This window comes from Epinephelus moara, chromosome 16 (assembly GCF_006386435.1).
Source record: "Epinephelus moara isolate mb chromosome 16, YSFRI_EMoa_1.0, whole genome shotgun sequence".
NCBI lineage: Eukaryota > Metazoa > Chordata > Actinopteri > Perciformes > Serranidae > Epinephelus > Epinephelus moara.
Window position 1 is genome coordinate 35,721,107 of NC_065521.1, and position 14,206 is coordinate 35,735,312.

Sequence of the window (14,206 nt, forward strand, 5' to 3'; positions counted from 1 at the left end):
AAGTGTTGGAGATAACAAAGGGGTTACATGTGAATATATTCTTTTCAGTAAAAAGCTCATATGTTGACTTAAACATTTATTCTTTGAATCGTTTTGCTGTGCAGGAATCTTCTTTTGGCATCTTTCAGCTTTATTGCCCTGTGTAAGGCATTAGTCAGAAAAGTAATCACATTACTTTGATGAGGTAATTACAATGGTTCAATGGTTGTTGTTTTTTTTTTGTTATTTTAACAGGGTAACTAATCTGTAACCCATTACATTTCAAAAGTTACCTTCCCAACACTTAGGGTAAGATAGTGTAAGACGCCCCCCACCTCCTTAATTCCTCTGCTAACCAAACTATGGTGTTAAGACTTAGCGGCTAAGTCTACTCTCAACACAGGTATTAAATGGCTTTGCTCCAGTTAAAGGTGGCATGTCATCTGAATTGCTGCACTTCAGAGATTATTCCACCAGTCACTGGAAAATAGTGACCTATATATTTATATCAAGTTGTGCATAAAATGCTTTGTCTTTATAAATTATACAAAAACTACCAACATGGGGGCATGGAGGCCTGAGGTAACACCTATAAAAGCAATTTATATACATTATGCATATTACCAAAAAAAGCCATTAGGATTGTATATAATGCTGGATATACGGGAGCACACCAGCACACTGTTTTTAGAGTCACATGCATTGAAATTTGGGGACTTGGGTAATGTACAAAGCAAGAAATAATCTGCTTCTTGCCAATATTCAAAAACATGCTTTGTGACAGTGAGGGGGATATCATTTAAATCTAAAAAAAGATTGTGTTCGTACAACCTTGAAAAGTATGTGCATTTCATTGTGTGGGGTGGGTTTGTGGAACGGGTTAGATGAGGAATTAAAGGGGAGCACAACTATAGAGCCCTTTTAGAAATTTAGTATTTTAAGGAGATAAGCAGATGAAGGGGGGTGATGCTGATGGGTTGGTTTATTTATTTATCTGGGCTTGATTTAGAAGGGGTTTGTATATTTAATATCCAAGGCTGCTGTTTAGTCATCTATATTAATGGCTGTAAATAAGTTTGGGCTTGTTGTTGACAATTTCTCTTTTTAAATGAGACATGAATACTGACAAGAGGGTAGGATTATATGTGTGCACTTCTCCTTTTTTCTCAAAATAAAGTCATTTATCATTCATTCATTCATTCAAATATGAAATTATGACATTTTTATAGCTTCTTTGGTACCTGCCTTGTACTATGTATCTTCAGAGTTTGCAGTTTGCAACGCATACCAGACATTTTACTTTGAAGGTGATGTCCGGTGTAATTGTGTGTAGCTTGACGGTCGTAGTGGAAGTCTGGACCTGGAGGCTCCGCTTCTCTCCGACTGTAGCAAGTTGCTGATCGCTGGTGCCAACGCCCGGCGATACAGACGGCTAACGTTAGCTAGCGGAGACACGGAGGGACATTGGTACGTAACGCACACATTTCCTGACGTCTCTGCCTGCAGTTAGATAACAAATACAACTTCGGGTATTGTTCTCATGCTTCGCCTTGTTAGCTGGGACTCAGATACAGCGAGTTACCTGTGTTAGTTTACATGCTAACGTTAGCCGGCCGGTTGCTAAGCTAGCTTACCAGCTAGCATTGTTTAGTGAGTGCTAGCACTGCGTTAGCTTGCTAACCGATACACAAACTATTTTTCACTGTCGTTACGCGTTTATTAAAGTACACAGTGTGATATCGTGCGATTAACCTACAACCTTATTCACAAATACGAAAGATAGCACGGTAATAAAGTGATGAAGCAAGTGAGTAGCTAATGTTAGCCTAATGTTAGGGGTGTGACACTTAACTAGTTAATGCAAGGAAGCATAGCCTTTCCTCTCAGACTCCCTTACTTAATCACAGCTGTCATTAGCAGCTGATAAGGGTGGCCACTGATGCATACAACTATTTAGGAGCATTATGAACACAAGCCTAACATATTTACTGCGTTACCACCTCTCCCAGCAGCTAACGTGCCAGCAGGATCAGAAAGCACAGAGATGCAGACTATCAAATGTGTGGTGGTGGGTGATGGAGCAGTGGGAAAAACCTGCCTATTGATTTCATACACCACCAACAAATTCCCCTCTGAGTATGTACCCACGGTAAGAAAGTGATGTGTTTCAGTCAGATGCATGCTGACAAAATGACTCAGAAACTCAACATTCTCTCTACCAAACTGTGACATGCATTCATTCTTGTATAACAGGTTTTTGACAACTATGCAGTAACTGTAATGATCGGGGGTGAACCATACACCCTTGGGTTATTTGACACAGCAGGTACGTGTAATTCGACTCTTTCAATTTAACTGCATTCCTACCTGAAATGAAGTATGTTTACTAGTCTGTCACACTGTAAACTAAATTCCAGTGTGGTCTCTTCACAGGTCAGGAGGACTACGACAGGTTACGACCACTAAGCTACCCCCAGACAGATGTCTTCTTAGTGTGTTTCTCAGTTGTTTCACCTTCTTCATTTGAGAATGTTAAAGAAAAGGTGAGTAGAAAGTATCCAAATTACATCCTTTTCCGTCTAACCATCTGAAATGAAGCAAACCTCATATTATAACCCATATAATAGTACTCTGGTCTGTGTTATTAAGTGATTGGAGGATTGTAAAGCAGTATAGTGAGGAGTTTAAGTGTACAGAATGATTCAAAGGGAAATAAGAATAACAACAACATGTTAATGTTTTGGATTTTTATTAATACGTTGTCCAACTACTGAAACAGAAGGAAACTGACAGAGAAGAAGGCGTAAAACATTTCTGAATATACCGATTGTTAAATGGTTTATCTGATACCCTTCCTTTTAAGTAGATGCATTAAGTACGGATTTTAACTCTAAATGCAACACATTGTGCTATTGAGTATTTTTCTCTCCTCGCTGCCTCAGTCATACAACACTGGAGGGAAGTCACTCAGGATCCTGTGATCATGGACAACGGCGTAATTAAAGTGTAAAATATGGAAAGAAACTTGGCCAGACAAACACAAAAAACATAGACTGTGGCCTTGTGACACTGATACTAATTTTCAAACAATAGGCAGATGAATATGATTCAGCCAAGCATGCTGATATGCAAAATGTTTGGAACGTATTTCCTGAGGCAGAAATATCTGGCTAATTTGTTAATGACCATCTAATAATAGGAAGTCCTCTATCATAGGCAGCCCAGGTCATGGTGGTTAGAAATTGCCTCATGGGATTACAAGAACTTTATTGCGTACATCTTCCGGTGTTGCACATACAAAGGATGTGAAAAAGGAAACGCAAACAACAATATTCCAAATGAACTGTTGACATAGGAAACTCTGAATTTTCTACAGATTGCCTCTCTCTTCACCCAGGCTTTCTTCAGATAACCGGCTTATTTGTATGTTTCACATATGAACAGCCATCTCAGTCTTTGTGCATCAGCCATGTTTACAAAATAGATATCTGTTTTTGCCATACTAAACAAAGCACTGCACAGTTCACAATGAAAAGGACAAGGGAAAACAAAATGGAACAGCGTGTAGACAGCACGTTGGACAGCTTTTCCCACGTGTAATTTTTATTGAAGCATTTTCAAAATTATGAAGATAAACCTGCCAAAACAGACGTCAGAGAGCAGAAAATAAACAACGTAGCATTAAGTGAACTAGTAAAGAATAGAGTGAAATAAATGCAGTAATAGAAAAAGAGGGTGGGGTGGATGGATTATGTAAGGAATAATTACGCCACTTTAGTCCAATTCCTCTGGAGAGGTCAGATGATTCGAGTCAGGTTTGGTGCAGAATTCTTCCAGAAAGGCAAAGAAGGTGTCCAGATCTTTTTTAAGTCATCCAACTTATTCTTCAGAGCAAATCTGATTCTCTCCAAGAGGGGAGTATTGGAGAGGTCGATAGGTCTGCTTTTCTCCCTCTATATTAACATACCATCCAGTTTCAGCTGTTAAAAGTAAAAAATAAAATGTCCACCTTCCTTTTTTCCTCCACCCAAAAACCACCCTTCCTCCATGTCACCTAACAACCAATATCCTCTTGTCTCTATCTTCAACAATCAAATTGTTTGGGGTTTTTTTTTAGCAATTCTGAGAACTGACTTCATAGCATTTTCTTGCACAACATCCTACGTGTAACTTAATCCCTAAACCGGTCTGTTTACCTCTTGGTGACGAGCGTTCTGTCTTTGTGTTGTTTTCTGCAGTGGGTTCCTGAAATAACTCACCACTGTCCCAAGACCCCGTTCCTCTTGGTAGGCACTCAGATTGACCTGCGTGATGACCCCTCCACAGTGGAGAAGCTAGCCAAGAACAAACAGAAGCCAATCACCCCTGAGACGGCAGAAAAGCTGGCTCGAGACCTTAAGGCAGTCAAATATGTCGAGTGCTCAGCCCTAACACAGGTAAGATCTCCCGTTAAACAACCTGTAAAGCTGGTGTGGAAAGCATGTGCTGCCTAACATGGATGGACATACTTTGCCTTGTCTCTTGCTAACAGCATTTGACTAAAAAACTCCATCTAACTCTGTGTCGTGTGCCTGTCTTTCTCCCTTCTTTTTCTCTTTCTGTAGCGGGGACTGAAGAACGTATTTGACGAGGCTATCCTAGCCGCTTTAGAGCCCCCCGAAACTCAAAGAAAGAGAAAATGCTGTTTGTTCTGATGTCTTCTTGCATCTTGCTTTGCCTCTCGATCGTCTGCTGCTTACTCATTGTTAAAGAGATGTCTGTCACTAAAATAACCACGATGCTCTTTTAAACTTTGTGCCCAATAACTTTTCCCCCTTCTGTTCATGCGTGCTTTTCTTTTCAACTTGGCCTAATCACAGTTACCCCTGCTGCCTGATATAACAACAGTGCCAATCTTAAGTTCTTCCTTCTTTTGTCAGCACCTCGTGTGCGAGTCTGTGAAACTGGACATGACTGCGTTTTGTTTTTGTTATTTAAATTGATTTGTATTGAGCTCTTCAGCATCAGTTGTACCCTACAAAGCATTTATGCCTCAGACAGCGATAACCTTTTTTTCTACTGCAGCATCAAAATTTTCCACGAGCTTTTGTCTTTACTCAGACGACTTGATCATGAAGGAGTCTTGTATAATGTTATTTGAATAAAGGAGAATTTTGATCGCCCTGCTCCATTTCTACTCAGCCTTCTTTTGCAATTAGTTCCCTGCAGATGTTAATTTGTATTTGGAACACAGCCCTGTTTTGAATATTAATATTTTATTTCCACAGAAAGGATTAAAGAATGTGTTTGATGAGGCAATACTGGCTGCCCTGGAGCCTCCTGAACCTAAGAAAAGACGTAAATGCGTTCTGCTCTAAGTTTCGTCGCAGCCTTCTCCACACCAGTTTCCAAATCTAGGTTAGCAGTACTGAGAAGAGGTTTGTTGCACAAGCACATTCCAGCGTGTGTTGAGATATTATGAAATGTTTGCATTCTGACTGACTTTAACCTAAATACATATTCAATGTGTTGAACATGACTTTACAATTAACATTTGATGCTGTTTGAGATGATTCGATGCCATTGAAAAGGTCTCGCATAATGTGAACACAGAACTTTGATCACATTATGAGTTCATTTTACAGAAGTGCTATTCCAGAAGAGATGATTATGAAATGGTAATTTAATAGAATTCCTGTTTTATTGATTACTCTGTTAAACACAAACAAGCCGATAATGTTGGTTAGTGAGTTGCTTCACTTATGTCGTAGTTTATCCTACTTTTTTATTTACTTTTCAAGTACTTCCCTTACAGTTGTTCGCTTATACCATATGTTCAGCTCTCATGTATAAGACTGCATGTGGTTGAAACTGAATCGTCATAGAACTCATGTTATTTTCCAGACATTTATAGAGCGACACACTTCTCAAAGGGTTATAAAAGTTGGTGTATTTTACTCCTTTTTTTTTTTTTTTACATAATTTCATGTTCAATGTCAACACAGCCTCCGGGCGGATCTAAGAAATATTTGACGAAATATGACATATCTAGGCTAGGCTCGATCGTACCTCTAGTTTGCCAAAACATAACCTGATAAATTGACACGTGTCAAAGTAGAGATCCGCAGGAGCTGACAAAGAAATAGGAAATGTATGGAGTTTTAAATTTAATGTTAATGCTCCATCGGAAGTCACAGCCACTATTAATTAACATGCAAGGAGCACAACCGTTTCCCAGTCATTTATTTTTTTGTGACAGATGTGAGTTAACAAGAAGGTGATGTGTGTCCTGAGTGCTTCTCAAAAGTTGCAGTAAGCCGAACTTTGGAGGAGCAATTCCGCCTATAACCCCAGGCTAATGAACTATTTTGTAAAACCGAACATACTCGCTGCTGAAGTCAGATAGTAACACGTTGTGACAGTTCTTAAAAAATGCTATACATAGTCTGAAACCCTGTGAAGATTTTTGAGTGACTGAACTAGCACTATTTGCATTTGTCTTTTGCTATAACCATGCCTGGATGATGGGCTTGAATTTGATCTGTAAATATAGTGAGTGTAACTCATAACTTATTGACTGAATACAATGTGTGGATTACTTATCCAGAGATATAGAGGAGCTGAGGCGACACTGAAATCAAAACAACCAGGACGATGTTGAGAGAATGAGTTTCTTGGACTCTTTGGTTTTTATTCAAATTGACATTAAAGTTGTACTGTATCTTGCTTGTGATAAAGCATCACAATAAACCAGTATTATGAATAAACCTAACTTCAAATACAACATGTTGTCTGGCTTCATGGTTACAAAAATAAAGCTTATGAACTTGTATAAATTTTCCACAGATGATGTAGTGTATTACAAAATTTCAACATCACAACATACACATTAAAGAGCAGTACAAAGAATAGTTTCCTTTAAGGCTTGTTATATAGCAGTACTGCAGTGTCACAATAGTATGTATCGACAAAATCTCTTAAAAACAGAGAGACAAACTTCCTGACACTTTTTCTTGCAATCACTCTGCACTCACTGATGCTTTCATATAACTGTTCTCACCCCACCTCTCAGTGAATATAACCGAGAAGCAAACAAACATGAGAGCCAGATAGTTCACCCTGTTCTGCAAAGCCACCTTGGTACTGTATATGGCATCTTGTCCTAAAATTTCCACAAGCAGATGGCGTACAAAAAACACCCAACAGAAAATGATTAAACTCAGACTTGTGTGTACATTCATTTAAAGTAAGGAATGTTGTAAATCTACTGTTTTCTGAAAGTGCTTGTGATATGGCTCTTTTCAAAGGTACAAACTGCTGTGTTCTCAGGAATCATTATTATAGATGTATAAAAACATGACACCGGACTCTAAGATGGCACCTATCCAGTTCTATGGAACTGCTCATATGCCTAATTTATCCTCTATGGATCAAAAATGAATAATAGAAAGAGTCATAATTGACCTTGTTAGCAGTTCGAGGTGTCCTGTCAACAGTTTTACAGGCATTTCTTTTGCAAAGTCAGTCCATGGGGGAAATTCTTTGTGAGCTGCAGGGGATTTTTTTTTTGCAATACCACAACGGCCACTGGGAAAAATTGAAAGTAAGGCTGAGCTGCGTTTCTGAGGGTTTAGGCCATAATGAGTTTTCGGTATTCAAACAACTAACCTCCCTGCAAAGACATGAGGTTCTCCTGGAAACATGGGGAAATACCCACAGACCTCATTTTTGAAATAATCAACAGATGCCATGCAGGGTAATAATAATATTTAATTTAAGGGTCTAGTTTGTAGGATTTAGTGGCATCTATCTCTGAGGTTGCAGAAGTGAAATTTCTCCTGTGTGCGTAGGAGTGTGTAGGAGAACTATGGTGGCTGACACAAAGACGCAAATTTGTCCATTCTGGGCTACTGTACAACAACATGGTGGACTCCATAGCTGAGGGCCCTCTCCATATGTAGATATATGGTTTACTGTAAGGTAACAAAAACATACTGAGTCCTACTTTCAGGTGATTATAAACTATTGAAAATAGTTATGAATATTATATTCCATTTCTGCCAATAGATGCCCCTACATCCTACACACTGGACCTTTGAGTAAAATAAATTATGTTATTTTTAATTTTTTACCCAAAGAAACTCTCCTTCAACATGTAAAATGACTGCAGGTTATACAAGGAAAATAAGACAAGGTGCAACTTTGCAATTTCAGGCGAAGGCAGGAAGCAGGCGTTAAATGAATCCCGCAGAGCTATGTGTCCATTGCTGGACATATCTCAACACAGCTGTCAGTAACACGAATTCCGTACCATCCTGCCCAGTACTGTGTGTCTTTGCCTCCGTGGGTAAAACGGACGTATCTCACTCCTGGTCCATAGTTCTGGAATACATGGGTCATCTGAAAAATACACATCAGTAAATCTAGAGTTGTCCTTGAGCTTTGTGCCTCCTCCGAACCTCACTGTGCTAATTAATGTGTCATGCTTTTGTACGTACCTGATTCCATTTCTGATCGTTCCACTGCTGAAAGTAAACCGTCTCAGGAGCAAACTTCTGAACGGGTTGCTTTCTTTGATTCAGCAACTCTACATGGATCTCATATTGACTGCCACAATCCCATCGTGGTGCATACCTGATTAAACACAGACGCAAAAGCATGTGCACACAGATCAGGGGTCAGCAATTAGATTCAATCATTGTCCAGTTTTTTTCAGCACTATTCATTGGTGGACTGAATTCCAGCTTCGTATATGTTCATTTCTTTTAGTAACAGCAGCTTATGTTAATCCTTGTTTGGCAAAAATGACTCAGCTCAAGGCATCGACCTGGCCACAAAATTCCTAAGTAAGGATACATGGGATGTTCCAGTACCCCAGAGGTATTCCGATCCACTCTGGGGCTTCTTTGGAACAGACTTGGCTCTGAGGCATGGACACCCCTGAGAGGTCCTGTGGTGTCTGGCAACAGGACATTGGCGGTGGACCTTTTCAGTCCTGTGGGTTGCCAGGTGGCATACTGGCACGTCCCTGTATTGGTATCTGGGGAATTTGGTGGCCAGGTCAACGTGTTGAGTGTTGAGTCATGTTCCTCTGGCCATTCCTGAGCAGTTTTTGCAGTGTGGCACTGTCCTGCTGGGAGAGCCCACTGCCATCAGGGAGTGGCGTTACAATAGGGATGTGTACTTAAACTGCAACAGTGTTTGGATGGGTTGCATGTGTCAAGTGCCATGACCCAAGTTTTGCCAGCAGCACATTGCATTGTAACGAGATGATCAATGTTATTCACTTCACCTGTCAGTGGATTCCATGTTTTGGCTGATCAGTGTATGTTCTGTGTTGCACTATGCGACGACTAAATATGTTTATTTTGAGAGTAAAATCAAATAATGACTCAGTACACAGAACAAAGAAGAAAGACTAGAGATGTAACTGATCCGCACTTTTGACAAACTACTGGGGGTCATGGGGGGCTGGAGCCTATCCCAGCTGACCCTGGACAGGTCACCAGACTATCACAGGGCTGACTCACAGAGACAGACAATGGGCAATTTAGAGTCACCAATTAACCTGCATGTCTTTGGACTGTGGGAGGAAGCTGGAGTACCCGGAGAAAACCCACGCTGATGCGGAGCAGGAGCCCTCTTGCTGTGAGGTGACAATGCTAACCACTGCACCACTGTGCAGCCACTAAATGCTCCTTTAATTTGATATTATTTAGGCATGGATTATGATAGATGGAGATAGATTTTTTTTTTCAAGGTTTGTAAATTCAATTTTGATTAATCTATTTGGAACATTTTTTTTAAATTTAGTACTTAATATTTTTGTTACTAATATGGTTTTTAGCAGCAAAATAACTGACTATCAAATCCTGATTGTGTTTGTAACTGATTCAATCTGCCATCAATTTAAGAATTATTAATATTATTATTATTGTTGTTGTTGTTAAATTGTGAGAGTATTTCATGTGTGTTCCCCTCACCAATCAGATATTTTGATGTCTGGCTGGAAGTCATCCATGAAAGATGGGTTGTACCCTTCCAGCTCCAAATTAATCAACTGAGACTTCCTGCACATCCTGCAGAAAAAAACAGACAAGGCTCTAGCTTCTACATGATAAAAATATAGCGTATCATATAATTGCCGTATGTTTTCTGGACCACTGCTGGTGAATACTCACATGTAGGAAGTCACAAAGTTTTTCTTGACCATCTCATTTGGATGCGGCTCCATAACTTCTTCTACGTTCCAATCATTACCGTCATTCTCCATCTGCCAGTTCTTCATTTTATCTGTGAAAACAAAGACGGGGGTTGTGAGATCAGTTATTTTGTAGAACTAATTTGTTGCTCAGTAGGAAAATAATGGACTTAAAGGAAAGCTTCACTCACAAAATGATCATTTATATATCAAATACTCACCCTGTGTTACGTTTAATATTGTGGAGAAAACTTTGATTTTCTCGCATGCCTTCATGGTAAATAAAGAATCAAAAAATGGAGGAGGTTTTTCGATGAATTAAAGCGAAAAGGGGGCTGCATCTTAACAACCGCAAAAATATATCAAAACATCAGTTTACAAATTCTCACACAACTCATGCAGTATTATCCATTCTCTAAAATCTTACAATTTAAAACACTTCCACATACAAGTAGCACACATAAGCACATACAAGTAGCACACATAAGCAATCCATATGCTTGTCCAGGCGCCCTACACATTTGCACGAGACTGTTTTAAATTGTAAGGTTTTAGCGAAAATGCATGTGTTTGGGAAGTGCTGAGCATACGACTGGATTAGTGAGACTTGAATTATACTGCACAAGTTGAGTGAGAGTTTGTAAACAGATGATATAGTACCATTTTGCTGTTAACTTAAATTAAATTCATGAAGAACTTTCACCATTTTTGGATATTTTGTTCACGGTAGAGGCATGCAAAAAAACCAAAGTTTTATTCATGAATACAACGAACCCAAGGTGAGTAAGGCCCCGATCACACAGAAAGCGTTTTAGCAACTGGATGCAACTTTTTGCAATAGTTTTTAATGAAAATGAAGCTTTTTGCTTGCTGTTTTTGTGTTCCTACATGCCTGGCATTTTTGCCAGAGCACTCTGAACTCCTCGAGTTGAAATAACTTCAACTCAGAGAGGAAAAGTGTCCCACACCATCTCCACTTCTTTTCCATTGTTCAATTGGACGATTTAAGAGGCGGGCCTTGTGTGGTGGTCACGAAAACAAGTTTACAGTTGGTAAACAATGGAGGAGAAACTGGTGGTAGCAGTTTTTGGATACCCAAAGCTATACAACTTTACAAACTGCAGTTAAAACAGCAGGCGTGGAAGCATATTTAAAGTACCTGAAATGGCTATAATTGAGGCAAAGCTCCTGGACCAACTGGTGGCACTGCCCATGATCCACCCTCTTTTTTGGGGTCTCATGTATCCACAGAGATCTCCGTTTCTCTGTGCCCAACAAACTATTTGCTGACAGCCTCTCTCCCTCGACCAGAGCTACAGCAAGTACCCTCTGCCTCAACATTTTCAATGATCGAGGCCTTACTGATGTACAATGATAATTTTTGAGGTAACGTATTCCTTTAACACACGTAAAGTTAGTCCTGTGGCTTCTTACGTTCTCCCCTTGGGTTCTTGAGAAGATTTCTTCTCTTCTTGCACAAGAAGTAAAACAACCTCCAGTCTTTGGGTATTCTGGAGGCATCGCGGAGGCGATATCCTTCTCTTCTGCATCTCTCTCTCCACAGGGACTCACTGTCAGCCACTTCTTTCCACTGATGGCACACTAACCGACAAACACGAACCACCTGATGGGGAGGAAGACTCAGGAAGATCTCCTCCAGGATCTCCAGGGGAACATCGAACAGCTGAAAAGAAAACAGACAGGACACAGATAAGATCAAACCCTGGATAATCTGAAGTTTTCAAGCTTTGGACCAACGAACCCCTCACTGCTTACATAATCACACTTACACAACTAACAAAGGTGTGTGTGTAAAGGTGAAATGCTTAACATCTTGTAAAACAGAAAATGAAAGAAGCAAGGTAACACTGTATCACGGATAATGTCCATGATCGTCCTTTAAAATCACAAAGGTTGACTTTTTTTAGTGGCATGTCTCAGAGACAAAGTTAGTTGTTCCATGACATAAATTTCCATAACTATTTCGATCCAGGTTGTTTGAGACTCTTCACTTTGCCATTTCCTGGTTATTGCTTTTTTACAACCTGCTAGTGGTATTTGTAATATATATATTTCCTGCTTTGTTAGCCCAGTTGGCACATTTCCCAAATACATTACACTGAAGTTAAAATCCAGTTCCGAACTCATTGTTGATCTGATCTGCCCAGTAAGAAGGAATGTTAGGACACTTCCACTCCCAAAGATATGGAAACTACCAGCAGACATGTTACCACACATTCTCCAACACTGACCATGTTCAGCAAAAATATAGAATTAAATAAAAGCTTAAAAAAAAAAAACACATAAAGCTGATGAAAAATACTCGTTTTTGGTTTATTTTTAACCCATCTACCAAAATGAGCCAAAAATAAAAGCCTCAAAACTCTGACAGGACCATAGTCAGTTTATAAAGTCAATAGTATGTTACCAAACAGCCTGCTAGTTTATGCCAGATTTTAATACAGTGGTTGAAAATTATAAAACAGTGCACCCTATGCTTGTGTCTTATACACACTGCATGGCCTGCCTGCTCTCAAAGTTTCACTAGCCGAGTTCAAACTTCAAACTTGTTGTAACCAAAGGTCACTTGATATAGACTGTTTCCACTCTTTGCAGTCATGTGAAGCTCTTCCAGCAATTAGTCAGAGTCGGAAATAATGAGAAACACTTACATTTTCCTGTGACTGTCCTGCAGCTGAAGACACATTCCGACTTGAGGTTGAACCATAGCTGAGAGTTGAACCCATGCCTTTAGCTTTCCTCTTCATGCCTGGGACAGACCCAGACTACTGGTGTGTTCTCAAGGTGATACAGCCAGATATACCCAACCCCTGTCGACCCCTTGGTAAAGATACACCTGTGTGTGTAATGGTTTATATAGCTACACTATCACGTATCTGGCTGTTATATATATCGGACAGCACACAACACGGAAGTGCAGCTCGAAGTAAAAACACTCGTGATATAGAAAGTGAAGTAAAAGCTGCTTCAACGTTTCCAATAACTCCAAATTTAAGAGGTGACAGTCACTTTTGGTTACCCTGCGTCATGCGAATCCCCCAAAAGACGTTACTATTCCCAGCATTTGGCAGAGGCAGCGCTCGTTATTCATCCCGGCATACTCAAGTTACACGTCAGATGCGGAGGCGACATTAAACACAAAAATAAATCAGCAAAAAAGCCCCGTGCGACAGCTGAACGTCGTAGCTCGCAATATTGGAGAGCTAAGTTTTACGTTAGTACTCCACACACCAATGGGGAAGCTGAGCAGCGTCAGTTCTGCTGCTAACTCCGCCCACCTCCGTGAATTTCTGTGCACGCCGGGTAGAATACATAGCGACTCCTGTAGAATCCCTTCTTTAAGAAAACTTCCGGTATGTGTCATCTCTGTGGGCGGGGCCAGAGCAGCCCCCTGAATTAAAGCTGAACATCAACTCAAGATATACATGTAGTTATTAAAGATTATAACCCGCAAAATAAGACATGTAATTACAAGTTTATTAATACTGTGTTGAAATCTAGGCTGTTTCATGATTATTACACATGTCCCAGGGTCATTGATCTTATCTATTATAAATAAAGCATATTCTTTGTTTATTAGGTGGCCTGTTCCCCCCAAAATTGAAGAAACTAATTTTAAGGTAATTCATACGATTTATCCAACAGCTGTGTTTCTTAAGAAAATGTTTATAATCGAGGTCGCCCCTGTGCCTTCTGGGGTGAGAATGAAGGAACCTTGGAGCGCACGTTTTTTTAAATTTAATTACATTTAATTTTATTTTGTTTTATTTTATTTTATTTTAGTAAAGTTCAGTTTCATTTTTTTTCTTTATTTCTTTATTTATTTGTCAGTCTGACATGAAAAATTGGTTATCACTGAAGTTTTATGATGTTTCCAATATTTGATATTTCTTACTTTTTTTTCATATGGATAATTTGAAATCAAATGGGCAAATACTATATTTATTGAAGCAAGTTTAGGAATAATCAGTCCTCTTTTAACTGGTTTTTAAATGACTTTATTGAACTGTGGTGAGTGTTGGTTTT

General features: G+C 39.5%; 2 protein-coding genes across 5 annotated transcripts; one reads left to right on the forward strand and one right to left on the reverse strand.

Annotated features, from left to right (window-relative positions):
* The first annotated feature begins 1,310 nt into the window (after window positions 1–1,310).
* On the forward strand, window positions 1,311–6,742 carry LOC126402403 (cell division control protein 42 homolog). Of its 4 annotated transcripts, none has more exons than XM_050064324.1 (6): window positions 1,311–1,446; window positions 1,989–2,128; window positions 2,233–2,305; window positions 2,413–2,522; window positions 4,218–4,415; window positions 5,247–6,742. In XM_050064324.1, the coding sequence occupies exons 2-6, from the start codon at window positions 2,024–2,026 to the stop codon at window positions 5,334–5,336; spliced, it is 576 nt and encodes a 191-aa protein (XP_049920281.1). In that variant the 5' UTR covers window positions 1,311–1,446; window positions 1,989–2,023; the 3' UTR covers window positions 5,337–6,742. The 4 variants fall into 4 exon arrangements, with proteins under 4 accessions (XP_049920281.1, XP_049920280.1, XP_049920282.1 ...); XM_050064323.1 differs by lacking the exon at window positions 5,247–6,742 and adding an exon at window positions 4,584–5,144; XM_050064325.1 differs by lacking the exon at window positions 5,247–6,742 and adding an exon at window positions 4,584–5,144 and having other exon boundaries at window positions 1,992–2,128.
* On the reverse strand, window positions 5,911–13,467 carry LOC126402399 (F-box only protein 6-like). The gene is made up of 6 exons (XM_050064317.1): window positions 12,832–13,467; window positions 11,594–11,843; window positions 10,140–10,251; window positions 9,942–10,037; window positions 8,457–8,592; window positions 5,911–8,358 (listed from the first exon to the last, which is right to left on the reverse strand). Exons 1-6 carry the CDS (start codon window positions 12,925–12,927, stop codon window positions 8,212–8,214), a joined length of 837 nt encoding a protein of 278 aa, XP_049920274.1. The 5' UTR covers window positions 12,928–13,467; the 3' UTR covers window positions 5,911–8,211.
* Window positions 13,468–14,206: the final 739 nt, after the last annotated feature.